A 14,959-nucleotide genomic window follows, 5' to 3' on the forward strand; every position below is an offset into this window, starting at 1 on the left:
GCTGGTGTAACCGTTGTTTGTAAATTTAAAAAATACTCAGTTTTTGCTCATTACCGCAAAACACCACATATACTGCAAAATATACTGCAATTAATGTCTATCGAATTTGAAATATATTCATACATTTCTTTGAAATACAAATTTATTTACGTTTTAATGATCTATTTCAATTTATGAATTTTGTATTTGCATGTATTATGTATATGCATTTAGAAAAAATGCATTTTGCAATTTTAAACTGGCGTTGTTGGTGTTGTTTATCAAAAACATAAAACTTTGTACTAGTTAATCAAATATATGTCTCGATTCAGCTAAATAATAAACTTTTAATCAAGATTTCGAATTAGGTCTGCGTTTGGAATTTAATTTTAATACAATTAACCGTTACTTTCGCTCACGCAATAATGAGTATTGGTCTAGCGTTTGCTCAAGAAATACTAACGCGTTTTTAAAAAAAAAATCGCTATCCCTAAATGAAGTTGGCAGCACTCGTAATGTAAAATTATACTTTCAATTGTACGATTTAAAATTTTTGAAATAAAACCTACAGAAAAAGCAAAACGAGCATAACCGAATAAAAGACAAACGAAAAGTTAATTAATTGCATTATTCACAATTGCTAATTGTATATATATATTTAAGAATACTTGCATAGAACAAGCCGTGATGTGAGAAACACGCGAATTGAATTGTTTAGTCTTATGGGCAATTTTATTCGTTCTATTGTTTATTGAAATAAGCGAGGAAAAAAACGAAGGAAAGAAAGAAACAGGAAAAAGAGGCAAGCCGCGAGTTAAGCAAACAAAAGCAAACCCAGCGTTTTAGTTTACCCTCAGATGTGAGTGTTTTTTTTTTTTGGTTTTGTTTTTTTTTCCAGTGATTTTAAGAGAGAGAGAGCAACAAAAAAACCGCGCTGTATTTAAAATTGAATCGGATTTTAAACATTTAAAGTGTGTTTTATTGTGCGAAAAATCGATAGCTTACAACATATACAAAAGCTAAAGCCGATGAGTGTGTGTTGTGTGTGTTTTGTTAAACAACAAAAAAACGAACTTCAACGTCGCCGACGACGTTGCTGTGGATAGTGCGTTGACGGGGGAGGGCAGAGCTAAAGGACCAACGCCAAGGAGGAGAGGAGCCCGCTGGCCAGCCAAAAGGTGAAGGAGGCGGGGGCGTGACGCTACAGCAGCAGCATTTAAAAGCCCTGACAATAGCGCACAAATTAAAAAGCATAAAGGTAATACATTTGCACAGAAGTACATCCAAATCTATGTGTGCGTGCTTATCCTTTTGTTTAAACTAATTGATACTCAAATAATATTCCAACCCCCGCTAATCCGATATTTCCCACATTTATTGTATTTCAATTCTCTTAGCAGCGTCGGCTTCTTATTTATTTAAGTTTGGTTTTTTTTCTGATTTATTTTTCGCAGACACACACACACACATGTATACATATATGTATGTACATTTGTATAAAATAAAGCAACTCTCTGCTGCTGTGTCTGCCGCTGCTTCGTCTGTTTCTCCTTTTTGTGTTTGTTTCCTTTTACTTTATTTTCGCTCTCTGGCTCAGGTCTTGCTATTTCTCTTTCTCTCTCTCACTGTGATGTGCTCTCCTGCAGCGTTGTTGTTGTTTTTTGATTGTTTTTGTTCTTATTGGATTGCATTTTTGCTTTTGCTTTTGTCGTTTCCTTTCGTTTTCATTCGTGTATTTGTTTTTCCAGCTGAAAGTCCTCGTCCCCGTTTTGTAAATGCTCTACCATAAATGTTGATTAATAATTTTGAAGCGGTTTTACTTGCTTGTTTGAATGATGGACAGAAAGAAAAGTTCGGGGGGTGTAAAACATTTGTCTTTATTTTCAATTTACATATGTTTTTCTAATCATGTAATCTTTCGCCATAAATCCTTTTGATTTTATCTTGACAATGCCGAGAAGTATGCAATGCTGTAAAGCTAAACGAAAAGACATTGCCGATCATATTATACTCAAGACCACGGCAACAGCAAAGGAGTGTTCTTTCTAACTTTCCCTCATTTAATTCTTAATAATTTCTTTTAAATTTTGCTATAATGCTAAAACATTTCATTCTTAATTTAAGTTAGCCAAAATGAAATGTTAAAGCTTTGGCTTAAATCGACATCGACAACAAAGTGTACCAAGATGCGTCGACTTGGCAATCCATTTCGATTTGCAAGATATCTCTAGAAGTAATTTTTATTTTTTCATTGTTGGTTTATCTAGATGGGATCATTTATACATACAAACATAAACACACATACATACATACATACATACACTTATGTATATACATATACTTATGTATATATGTATATGTATATATGTACATAAGTTTATGCATTTCATCTGTACATGTGGTAACTCTAAAATCGAAGCATGTTTCCAACCCCCAATTATTTATAGCATCAAAAAATTGTTAAAGCAATTTTTGCAGAAAATATTTCAACCTCACTACTGCTCCCCCCGCTCCTACATCTCCGTTACACACACACACACACACACTGAGTATCTCCTGCTCAATCGTGTTTCCTTTTTTTCTGCTGTACTGCTCTTACCTTGCTGCATTTATTGGTTGCACGAATAAAACAAAAATGTTTTTTTTAATGCTATTTTTGTGTTACAGTCAGTCAGTCGGTCGGTTTATTCCCTTTGTTGTTGCACTCTGTGTTGTCTTTTGTTTCCTTTTTGCTTTATTTTTATTTCTCCCTCGCTTTGCTATTCATTTGTTTTGTTTTTGCCTTTTTTCTCTCTCTACTAAAGAAGGATTAATTCAAATTGTAACGGTCAGACAGGCTATCAAACCGAATATCCAATTGGGACATTCCTTGTCCTATTCGCATTTCTCTCTCGCTCACGATCTCGCTTTGGCTCTCTCTCTCTCTCTCTCCCTTTCTAGCGCGCCTTATTTTTGCTCTTTTGTTCGTGTGTGTGGTTTATAGTTTTGCACCGTGGGTCCCATTAGAGGTGGTAATTGTTTGTAGAAAATAACTCTATTTTTTTTAAGCTTTAATTTCCTTAATGTGGTGTATTAATACTTTACAAATAAAATCTTATTAAATAAATTAAACTTGTCAAAGTTTGTTTCTATTTGGTCTTATACCACTGTGAGGCCAACCTTTCGGCCAATGCTTCCTTGCCGAACAAAAACGGATGGTGCGCGCGCATTTTAGACTCGCTCTCTCTCTGTTTTTGCTGTCCTCTCCCTCCACTCGTCTACGTTTGTGTTTGTGCATTTTTTTATTTTGGTGTTGTTTTCCTTGCTTTGCCTTGGCTGCTGCTGCTGCTTCCTACTGTTGGTGCTGCCGCTCTTGTTGTTACTTTTGCTTAAAATTTCTGTTCTCTGGCATCACATTTTGTGCTCCCAATGCATACCCCATGTCTCTCTCTATCTCCCTCCAACACCGCCACTCATGACCATTTAGCTTGTGATGCCTGCCGCCTGCGTTGTCTTGTTCTTTGTCTTCTTCTTCTTTTTAATGCTTTGGCGTGTTGTTGTTGTTGCTGTTGCTTCTGCTGCTTCAGCAAGCGTTTGTTGTTGTTGCTGCTGCTGTTTTCTTTTATTATTTTACTTTTTGCATAAATATTCTTTGTCTTTTAGCGTTTGTTTAATGGGAAAGAGAAAAGAAACAAGGCACACACAAAAGAGAAACAGCAGCAGAAAAACTCAGGAGTCTGGAGAATGTAAAAATTAAATAATTTTTTGTTGTTTTTTCCTTTCTTTCGTATTTGCGTCACATTTTGGTTGCAAAAAGGAGATACACACACACAGACACACATGCATTTACAGTACGTACGCGCCACATTTTTGCGCATACATATAACAAAGGAAGTAAAAGCATTTTGTTAAGAAATAAAACAAACCTATCAAACTGGAATTACTTATAACACAAGACTAAAGGAAAGAGCAACAAGAAATAAACGCAGAGATTGATTTAATTTCTGCTAAAATTTATTAACAATAAGGGGTAACTATGTACTTTGTTTTTAATACATACATACATAAGTAACTAATTGCCTACAAATGTATAAATGTGTGAGTGAGGGAGTCAGCAATAGAGAGAAGGATGTGTCCTTGAAATGGTAGTGCAATCTTTTAAGACGTTAATCGCCGATCTAGACGAAAGGATTTCCTCGAGTGTGAGATATCTTTATCGAATGGGGTTTACCTAGGTGGCGCCACACATAAGGGGCGCCACACATAATATAACTGAATATTAGGATATCGAATTTTGTTCAGATCAGTTGAAATACCGATGTAAGAGATGTAATTTTATAAGGATCCAGCTACCACACTAGCGCCACCTATTGGTCATCGCAGTAAAATTTTTGAAGCCATTTCTAAAATATGATCTAAAATTCTAATTTTCTGTTGCTGGTTTTCGTATGGTATATGTTGTCGTTGCCGATCCTCTAAAACGTTTATCAGCATATAGTTGTTCGATCGGATTAATTCAAAGATAGCACAAGGTACTATATTTGTGATCAGCATCAAAATCATCATCAGTTCTTTATCGGTTTATTTGCTTAATTAGAACAAGTTGAAGCTAATGAAAGTTCGTTATTTGTTTTTTATCTGCAGGGCAACGAAATACGTCACGCAATACGGCGATTTAGGGTGCCGACCACGTCAAGGAGGACACGGACCCAGAGCCGGACCCGGAGACGACGACGACGACTACGGGATACTCGTACCAGGACCAGAAACTGGACGAGACAACGATATGAGCGCCGCAACGACCCAAGAGTTTTGCGTGCGGTGGAACAGCCATTTAGGTAGCATCGGGGCTGCTTTTCCCCAGCTATTGGCTGGTCAGCGTTTCGTCGATGTGACCCTGGCCTGTGAGGGACATCAGGTGCATTGTCATCGTCTGGTATTGGCCGCCTGCTCAACATACTTCGAGGCCATACTAGCCGAGAATCCCTGCAAACATCCAGTGATCATATTGCCCAGCGAAATCAAATTATGGGAAATTCAGGCACTGGTCGATTTCATGTACAAGGGCGAGGTGAATGTCACCCAGGCTGGTTTGGGCCAATTGTTACGATGTGCCGAACAATTGCGTATCCGTGGACTATATGGCAGCGAGGCGGCAATCAATTACAAACAGTTGCAACAAATGCGGCAAGAGGCAGCAGCTGCCTCATCGGCTGTGGCGGCAGCGGCGGCTATTGTCCAGGCGCAATCGCAATCGGAGTTAGTTGCCACGCCAATGGCTGTGGCATGTAGTTTGAATAGCGCTGAAACCGATGATACGGCCACAAATTCAACGACATCGACAACAACAACAAGCACAACGGCATTGTCAATCAAACAACAACAGCAGCAGCAGCAGCAACAACAACAGCAACAGCAGCAACAGTTGCTACTGCAGCAGCAAAAAGAACAACGGCAACGCCAGCAACAGCAACAGACAAACGGCAGCAACACATTGCAATTGCTTCAGCAACAACAACAGCAACAACTGGCTGCTAGTGTTGTTGCCGCCTCATTAACCGCTTCCAACAATTCAAATGACCCAACCGAAGATGATTCCGCTGACGAGGCATCCAATAATTGGAATGCCTATAGTGAACACTATGACGATTATGCCATGGCCAATAATAACAAGATCAACGCCCAGCAGCAACTGTTGCTGCAACAGTCGAGGTTTGTATGCAAGATACGTTAGGAAGTAGACAAAACATTAGAGTCTTAAATTCGAGAACAATTTGAATGATAATCGAAACTTTTCATTTGTTAGTCTTGTTTCAACATCAGTCAGCTAAATGATTCTATTTTTGAGCAGCATCGATTTGAATCTTCTATGGGTAGAATTCCGAAATTCGATTGCCTTACATTTTGTTATTGTACATTCATATGAATGAGATTTTAGGCATTATGAAAGAGTCGTTCTTAAATAGAGCTAATGATCATTTGTTAACCAACAAAAGAGCTCAAAAATAACTGATTGATTATCAGCATATAGTTGTTCAATCCCAAAGGGGATTTTCCTATGAGCAGAAGACATATACATATACATTGATTTCTAAAGATTGTCTCTTTTACTTTTAGATCTCCGTTGCAACAACAACAGCAACAGTTGCAGCAGCAGCAGCAACAACAATTGCAATTGCAACAACAGCAACAACAACAACACCACCTGGACTCCACCATTGAAGATGATCACAATTATGTGGCTGCCCACGATGAGGATAACGATAGCAGTTTTGCTGGCGGAGCGGGCAGCGTTGGCGGCTTATCGTTTAGCATTGACACCGATCTAGATACTTCAGCCAATACATCGGGGAGTGGAGGCGGCGGCGGCGGCAACGGAGGACTTTTGCATACTTCTATCGATGGTTATACATCATACAAACGTGTCCGCCGATCCGAAGCCTCGCTAGCCCAGGCAGCAAAATGTGTGTCGAAGGGTGAAACATTTCAAACGGTCAGCAATATGTTCAATATACCCGTATCCACCATCCGCTTCTATATGGCCCGTAAGGGTATATTGCCTAAACGAAAGCGTGGACGTGGTGCCTCCCATGCGGGCGGCGGCGGTGGTGGCGGTGGGGTGGGCGTGGGTGTTTTAGGCACAATCTCAACAGCAAATGCAACAATTGGCAATATGACGTCGCCTTTGGGAGGCGGCAGTGGCCCTAATGCAACCACCAGCAGCAGCAGCAGCAGTAGCACAACCACAACAACCACCTCCACCCACCATTTACCCTTGGATGCCATACAGCTTAAGAGGCTGACAAATTCCAGCACAGCAGCTGCGGCAGCAGCAGCAGCGGCTGTTGCAACGGCGGCCAATTCACCTGCATTGGATATGGCCACAACTGCGGCTGGAGTACCTTTCCATTTGCTCAGCGATGCGGCGGCATTCAAACTGAGCGAACAGCAGCAGGCGCATATAATCTAACCACTTTGGACAACATTACCAAGAAGAAGAACAACAACAACACGAAAAACAATGCAAAAATTATGTGAATCGAGAGTGAGCCAAAATTTATTTCAAATCTACGGACAAGTAGAAATAGTGTAGGTCCAAACTGACCCCCCTCTTTTCCCTTGCCTCCTCCTACATCTATTCATTGTTTAAGTATTCAAATACTCTTACTTTTGTTTTTGAGCTTTTAAAGCAAGCCACAAAAAAAAAACAACAATAATACTCTTTGCCGCCCTCCGCCACACCCACACACACACACACACAAACAAGCCCAATCCCGATCCCACCTTATTATCTATTAATTATCATTTAATTTTTTATATATATATTCGTTTTTAAGATTTTAGTATTACAAAAACCATTAAGCAAATTTTCATTTAACAAATATATATATTTATTATAAATATATATATATATATATATATGTGTAGTTTACAAAAAAGTCTCCAAAACTTCCTAATATATAAATTTTTTTCTTATTTTTTTCCGAAAAATCATGTAAACAAAACTTATAAATTGATCGAACAAATTTTGTATTTTATAGTTAAGTTTTGTAAGAGATATATAGATTATATATATATACGATTTCGACTTAATTTAATTTAATATTATAACATTTGTTCTCGTCTGCAAAAGTCATTAATTTTAAATATATATTAATTAGAAATTCCTTTAAACCTTGCAGAACAAAGTCAAGTCGTCCCACAACCATCACGATCTCTTTTTCTCACTATCTGTGTCTCTTTCTTACAACCTCTAATAAGTATAAAGTGCAATGTGTGAGTGTGTGTGTGTGTGTGTGCACTAACTATAAATCACAAATTGCTAATCACAATCAATCACTTTGGTGAGTGAGTGAGCATGTTCCCAGCACTTGATCCTTTTTACTCACTTACTCGTTTACTCGGTGATTCAACTCGGTAACTCACTTGTTCACTGACCTGTTCAGTTATTCTTGATTTAAGTTTCAAACAAAATATTGTTTAGATAAGTTTTTGAACTGGATCAATTTCCTTTCATTTTGCTCCTACTTAACATGTAATTTAATTAATTGATTCTTTAATCTTGATTGATATTTGAATGGTGATCGAATGACTTAAAATATTTGAATGGATTAGTAGATTCAAGCTAAGCTTTAACTTACGACTAACGTTAGTTATTTCATCTGGAGAAGTGAGTACACAATAAGAGTGTGAGGAAATGAGCTAGTTCACTGACTCTTCACACACACACACACACCAGAAATAAAGAAAAATTCACACACCACTCACAATCAGAGTGTTCAAAACCCAATCTTAAAAATTCCAAAATTTACTTGTTGGCTTGAAAAAAAAACACTCATTCGACAGGCAAAACTAAAATTTAGAATGCTGCTTATCCGGTTGTCGCTTATCCGCTAGCGACGGATAACGTCTTCCGGATAAACTTGAACGTGTCACAGCATCGTTTTATGTCTTTTTTTATGTCTTTCGTTTTTTTTTGATTTTTCAACTCTTTCTGAAAAGTTCTTAATATTTCAGTGGACATGTTAGTTAGATAGTTAATCTGCAGGATTAAATTTTGATTTAATATTTAATTTTAATTTCAATATTAATATCTGTGTGTAATCTCCAATTGCTTAGCATGACGAGGGCGGGGGGGGGGAGTAAAGACTTCTTTTCTTTTTTTTTTTTTTAACTTGTTTGCTGCGGTTCAAAGGAACATTTTATATAAATATATATAATATAAAATATTTTGTAATTAACAACAACAACAACAACCCTCCCATGGAATTCAAGACTATTAAATAAATATTTTGTTGTAAATGTGTCATAGTATTTTATATACATATATATATTTTTTTTGTTAATTTAAGAAGTCGAAAAGAAATTAATTATTTTTCTTTCCATAAGTTGCCATAATTTCTTTTGAAGAATTGCTTTCTGTTTATGTGTGTGTGAGTGTGTGTGTGTGTGTGAATGCTTCTATCAATGTCCATGTCATGTCTGTCGTCTATCGCATAAACTATATATTTTCGTTATGATCTCTGAGAAACTAACAAAAACAAAACACACAAGAACGAAATGCAAAAGTTTAACAAAACAACAAAAAACAAAAGCAATGCGCAATGTTTATTTAAAAATAAATGAAAAACAACAACAACAACAAATTAAATACCTCGTATACATTGAAAATAAATAGTGAGCCATATACATTAATTTAAAAAACAAAACAAAACAAAATAAAACAAATATTAACATCAACCGAGCAATAAACAAAACGACAACAACAACAACAACAACTTAAAGCGATTTAAACGCTTATTTTACACACACACAAAACAAAAACAAAAAACTGAGAACTAAAAACAAAACAACAAATTGTAATTTATAATAATCTAAACTCAAAAATTGTTACAATAGTTAAACGAAACAAAAAAACACAAAATTAAAACCCAGTCAAAGTCTAAAACGAGAAAAAAACATACCACAAACATATATATAAAAATATATATATTTTTAAACAAAATGCAGTTGTAAAAAAAAAACAAAAAATATATATGTATAGAATCTATATATATAAATATATATATATATTTACACACGCCAAGAATCTTAAGTAGTAGCTTGCTATTAAATAAAACAAACTGAGGTTGTTTTTTTTTCCTAATTTTTTGGTTTTCAATTTTTTTTGTTCTCACATTTCTTTTTGGAATAGCCGCTGCGGCGTCTTGTAAAAAAAAAAAACAAAATACGAAATAAAATAATAAGAAAAACAAGAAATAATCATGTGAAATGTGTTAAACATTTCAATCAAAAAAGCAAGTATTATGTATTAAACACAAACAACAACAACAACAACAGCAAAAATGCAGATTATATATATATATAACACTTAAGTTTAAGAAACTTATAATTATAAAGAGAGAACAAAAAAACTCAAAACAAAAAAAACTAAAAAAAAAAACAAAAGGATATAAAAACAAAATACAAATGATAAGGCAAAATCTTAAAATATGTTATGATGCAAATAAAAGTTAATTTTATGTATAAAATAAAAATGCAAACAAAATGAAGTGCTAATAGATTTTTATTTTTCCCCCGAAACTTTTATTCAATCTTCAATTTTATAAGCGTCTTAAACCATTTTTGCTTTGTGAAGGAATTGAACTCCATTGATTCCAGAAAGAAACCTTTTTGATTGGCATATCTGAATCTAAAATGAGAAATGGAGAAGAGCCAGAAGAGGAGTCCATACGAGAATATAATGGACAACAGATCCTTTGACATCCTTCAACAGGCTAATCAACTACAGTCAGAGGCAATTACAAAAGAAGTTACATGCGAGGACTAACAAGGAGAATTTCAATTAGTTTTTCCGAGGGAAATAATTACAAACATATATCCTAATCCTCATATATTTAATGGTCTTTTTGTTTTCTTTTATTTTTAGTTTATATAATATACAAAAATAATCTTAAGAGCTAAAAATATTTGACATTTTTGTTTTTCGTTTGTTTTCGCTTACAAATCTAAGACAACAAACATTAACAAAGAAAGCAAAAAAGAAAAAAAAATAGAAAAAGGAGAATAAGTATGTAAAAAATTATTTTGGAAAAAGGAAATGGCATAACGGTGAACAATTTCAATATTGATACTTGTGATTATGGTTTGGATTCTCGAGTTCTTCGAAATATTTACGGGCATTCCTAATGTTAACCAGCGTTGCCTCCGAGGGCAAAGTGGGATCGGACATGACAACCATTACATAGGTATTGCTTGTAAAGGTATCAATGAAGGCGGCAAATGCACTATTGCGCACCTCGGTGGACTGGAATTTAGCACCGAGTTTGGAACAGCTCAATTTGAATTGTTTAATAATGTTGGACACCTTCTCGAAGCGATGCGAGTCCCGATTCTTTTTGCTCTGGCAATGAGAGATGACCAGGAAGGTGGCCTTCTCGAAGAGTAAGACCTCATCGGCCTCAATCACATTGGCAAAGTGTGTTACCGAATTCTCGAGAGCGGCTACATTGGGTATCAGCATGGTGACAATGGAAGACCAGGCTCTGCAAAATGATAAGACATTGGAATTGATTAGTAAACTGGATTGACTTGGGTGCGGTGGTTGGTCTACAGACTTGTATAGTGTCTCATCCCAGATGCTAGTGCGAAAGCATGTAACACCAGCCGGTTTGGAAAGACTTATGAGATCATTTTCTCGTTGCTTAAACACATTATCACGATGCTCTTCCGGCACCAGATCCATTTTGTGTACCAAACAAAAGATTTTCGCATCTTGCGAGTTCTGGAGCAATGCCTCCAGGCAACTTTGATAATAATGTATATCACGTTCCATTTCCTGGCTTTCCACATCAAAGACATAGATAAGAACTTCAACATTGCGAAAGATATTGTCGCGTTGCTGTCCAAAATATTGTTTCATGAATCCTTCCTGGCCACCGCAATCCCAGAGATTTAACACCAGATTGCCCAAGAAGCGGACATGTGAATGCTCGACATCAACTGCCAGAGAGTAATGAGAGATTATCAGATATGAATCTGTGCATATATGTAAATTATGTGATAAGGGCTAAATTACTTGTTGCTCCAAGGCGTGTTGTGTCCCGGGCAATGTAATTGGCAAATATAATGGAGCGCATGCTGGTCTTTCCAGAGCCACTTTTGCCCATCAGGAGTACCTAAGTCCATGGGGATGATAACAATAACAATGAAGGACAATTGCGGAGAAAATAGTTGCAGTTCGTACCTTCTTCTTCATTCTGCTAGGCTAGTGTTGGTACGTTAGGGACTCTATTTTCGTTTTTCTTTTACAAAGACAAATAACAATATGAGGGAATTTCTAACACGAATTAGTGCAGGACAAAGACATCGATAACAAACTTGTGGGCGTAGCAACAATAAGAAATCGTTATCGATAAGCAGAATTCAAATCGATCGAATGATTTGCCAGCTCTATTAACGAATATTAGCATAACAAAATAATAGAATTTACGAATACTGAATATAAACAATATCAAATGTTACGCAATCGTCAATTGATTTTACAACAAATCTCCGCTATTGTACAACCTCAACGTAGCAAGGGAGGTGGTGCTGGTGCTGGCGGCAATGCAACACGACAAAGCAAGATATTGGGAAAACTATTCGGCAATCGCCTGGCTGGCAGTAAGAAACGTTGGTATCCTGGACATGAAGCCAGTTCTAGCAGCGGCTATCAGCCACCCAGTGTGGCCTTTCAGTCATCTCAATTTGGAAAAAGCAACACAAACCTATCGCCAGGATCCAAGCACAACACACGCCGCATGGCAGTCCTCAATAAGCTATTCATGACACATATAACCGATCTCCTTGCCTCGGGACAAGTTTCGGAATCGATTTTGGGACGCAGTCTGCAAGTGACACGTGTGAAAATCTCACCCGATTTCTCTTGCGTCAATGTCTATTGGCTGGCGGGCGATATCGAGATCGAGAAAGAACTCCAACGTTGCAGCGGTCAACTAAGACATGAACTCTCCCAATTGCGTCTCATGGGCGAAGTGCCAAGGATTAAGTTTGTTCACGATAAGACCGGCACCAATCTCGATCAAGTGGAAGCCATTTTACGTACCCTAAATCTACCCAGAAGAGGAGATGATTATGAGGAGGGAGGAGCAAAATCATAACTACGATGTAGCCCAGACATTGCGGCGAGAATTCTATGGTCAAGAGGCAGTAAAACCAACAGAGCTCTCAGAGAGAGCTATGCCTGAAATGCGGCACGATGTCTTGGGACTCGATCACCGCCTGATTATGGACAAAATTCTCACTAAAATGCGTAAATCCAAACAGGCCTGGGAGCAGCATCACCAACAGGAGCAACAACTACAAACCATCACGCCTGCATCTGCCGATTGCCCACCCAGCAGCACCAATTCCAGTTCAAAGCCACCGCAAGATGTCGGTGAATTTGAAGTGTTCCTAGCTAAACGTCGCCAACTAAAATCGACGCCAGAACGCAAGAAATATAGACGCCAGCAGGATGAGTGGCCACTGAACAACAGTTCTTCTTCCAACGACTTTGATAATCTTAAAATTCTATCACACGAACAGCGATTGCGCTATACTCAGGAGGATTATATCGTAGAGGAGGGAGAGAAGCCCTAAAGAAGCTTCCCTCCTTTTGGCCATTGATTGTAGCCTAAGTCATTTGTTAAAGTTTTTATTCTCTAGGATATTAAATATGTATATAAAATATGTACCCAACTGATAATGGGGTATAACTATAACCATAGATTTTCTGTTTCATTTTCCAACCCACACACACACCTGAAAATTTCATCCTAACCAAAAGCAGAAAACATTTCGCTTTTTCAATTCTTTTGTGTTTCTCTCCCCTCTCCTAGTCTAGAATGAAATGGAAGGAAAATTGCCTAAAACTTTTTCTTAAAACCACGTGTTTCTCTTTGCCAGCAGAGCCTGCGGAATGGTTCTCCCATCATGTACTTGGATGGTTTTGTTGTAGGATTAAAGTCAAGAATCACAGTTGATTTATTAATAAACTAAATGAAAAAAAAATGTTTGTACAACTTTAGATGTTCATCTTCGAAAAAAAAAGATATATATACGTATTATATATATAAATTCTACCCATAATATGTAAACTTTGGTGGAATACAAAGTGTAAACACTGCAGATTTTTATTTCATAGAAATAAATGTTTCAACTTTTGTTGGATTTTTTTTTGTTTTTTTCTTATATTTTTGTCGTTGGGTGTAAAAATAAATTTTGAAACGACATTTCAAAGGATTTCCGTGCCACTGTGCAGATGTTAAGTTATAGCATACAAATGACTGGTTCTCTGCAATAGACAGAAGAAAAAAACGTGTTAATTACAAATCTTGTCTAGAGTGCTGCTAGTGTGTGGGGGATGAGTCTCCTGCTAATGGCCAATTGATGTTATCAGGGTAAAAACTTATATAGCATCAACGTTTATCAGTCGAAAGATGGTGAAAGTTTAGCTCATCACGAAACAAACAAATTGGCCATTAGATTCTCCAAGCAATTGGAAAGGAATCAAAACATACCTTTGAGCAAAGTTATAAACTGCGCTGCGTGTGTTTAAGCACTTTGTGTTAAGCAGTTTTGGGGTCGGCTTATTCGAAGAGAGCGAAGCCCATGTCATCGTCCTCAGACTCAGACTCTTCCTTCTTCTCCTCCTTCTTGGCCTCCTTCTTGTCACCACCGGCAGCGGCAGCTGGAGCACCACCAGCTGGAGCAGCAGCAGTGGCGCCACCACCCACAGGCATGGAGGACAGTTTCTCGCGACCCTCCTTGATCAGGTCATCGATGCTCTTGCCACTGAGCTCCTTGATAACCTTGGTCAGACGCTCGGAATCGACCTCAATACCCACAGAGCTCAAGATTTTCTCCAGATCTCCATTGGCAGGGGTTTCCTTACCGCCGAGAACAGCCAACAAGTATGCAGCCACGTAACGCATGCTGCAATTATAAACGGAGAACTCATTTGTTAAATAATCCACACAACAAAAAAAAAAAAAAAAAAAAAAAAAAAACACTGAAAAAATTGCCTGCAACAAACAATGCTTTTTAAATCTTAATAAATCTAAATAATCATTGAATTTTCTAATTAGATTTGATATTTAACTGATTTGTCTAATATTATAGCATTGTTTATTACATTTATCTTTGTTTCAACTCACTTTAAGTCTTAGGTTTTTGACACGAAACGCGAGATGCACAGAAAACACGACTTTCGCTTAGAAATCTTCAAACGAAAAGAACTCTGCTGTCATTCGGCAGTTAGCAGGTCACTTCCGCTTGTCAAAAAAATGTGACAGCCATTGCCAGCGTTACCAGATTGATTTTTCTCTGCAGCCCGCCAAAAAATCCGCTAGATTTTCGATAAAAAAAACAACCCCAAAGAAAAAAACGTTTACAAACGACGAGGCATTTTCTTTGACAGTTATATGTAAATTTGTAAAATCTCAATTAGTATGTTTCC

General features: G+C 37.2%; 4 protein-coding genes and 1 non-coding gene across 6 annotated transcripts; 2 read left to right on the top strand and 3 right to left on the bottom strand.

Annotated features, from left to right (window-relative positions):
* The first annotated feature begins 511 nt into the window (after positions 1–511).
* Positions 512–8,760, top strand: LOC137586069 (protein bric-a-brac 1). 2 transcript variants are annotated; one of them, XM_068302077.1, is made up of 3 exons: positions 512–1,237; positions 4,603–5,670; positions 6,076–8,760. In XM_068302077.1, the coding sequence occupies exons 2-3, from the start codon at positions 4,745–4,747 to the stop codon at positions 6,926–6,928; spliced, it is 1,779 nt and encodes a 592-aa protein (XP_068158178.1). In that variant the 5' UTR covers positions 512–1,237; positions 4,603–4,744; the 3' UTR covers positions 6,929–8,760. The 2 variants fall into 2 exon arrangements, with proteins under 2 accessions (XP_068158178.1, XP_068158181.1); XM_068302080.1 differs by lacking the exon at positions 512–1,237 and adding an exon at positions 3,622–3,988.
* Positions 8,761–10,354: 1,594 nt separating this feature from the next.
* Positions 10,355–11,842, bottom strand: RagA-B (Ras-related GTP binding A/B). Its single transcript, XM_068302651.1, has 4 exons — positions 11,705–11,842; positions 11,537–11,636; positions 11,076–11,460; positions 10,355–11,003 (listed from the first exon to the last, which is right to left on the bottom strand). The coding sequence occupies exons 1-4, from the start codon at positions 11,714–11,716 to the stop codon at positions 10,580–10,582; spliced, it is 921 nt and encodes a 306-aa protein (XP_068158752.1). The 5' UTR covers positions 11,717–11,842; the 3' UTR covers positions 10,355–10,579.
* A 51-nt stretch (positions 11,843–11,893) lies between these two features.
* Positions 11,894–13,228, top strand: LOC137586563 (putative ribosome-binding factor A, mitochondrial). The gene is given in 2 exon segments (XM_068302650.1): positions 11,894–12,598; positions 12,600–13,228. Coding segments are annotated over 2 exon segments (1,125 nt in total). The 5' UTR covers positions 11,894–11,975; the 3' UTR covers positions 13,102–13,228.
* A 381-nt stretch (positions 13,229–13,609) lies between these two features.
* RpLP2 (ribosomal protein LP2) lies at positions 13,610–14,812 on the bottom strand. The gene is made up of 3 exons (XM_068302652.1): positions 14,658–14,812; positions 14,022–14,436; positions 13,610–13,795 (listed from the first exon to the last, which is right to left on the bottom strand). Exon 2 carries the CDS (start codon positions 14,433–14,435, stop codon positions 14,091–14,093), a length of 345 nt encoding a protein of 114 aa, XP_068158753.1. The 5' UTR covers position 14,436; positions 14,658–14,812; the 3' UTR covers positions 13,610–13,795; positions 14,022–14,090.
* LOC137571960 (small nucleolar RNA Me28S-Am982) lies at positions 13,893–13,968 on the bottom strand. The gene has a single exon (XR_011031508.1). It is a non-coding gene; the product is annotated as a small nucleolar RNA Me28S-Am982 (small nucleolar RNA).
* Positions 14,813–14,959: the final 147 nt, after the last annotated feature.

Source organism: Drosophila tropicalis, unplaced genomic scaffold (assembly GCF_018151085.1).
Source record: "Drosophila tropicalis isolate 14030-0801.00 unplaced genomic scaffold, ASM1815108v1 contig_158, whole genome shotgun sequence".
Taxonomy (NCBI): Eukaryota; Metazoa; Arthropoda; class Insecta; order Diptera; family Drosophilidae; genus Drosophila; species Drosophila tropicalis.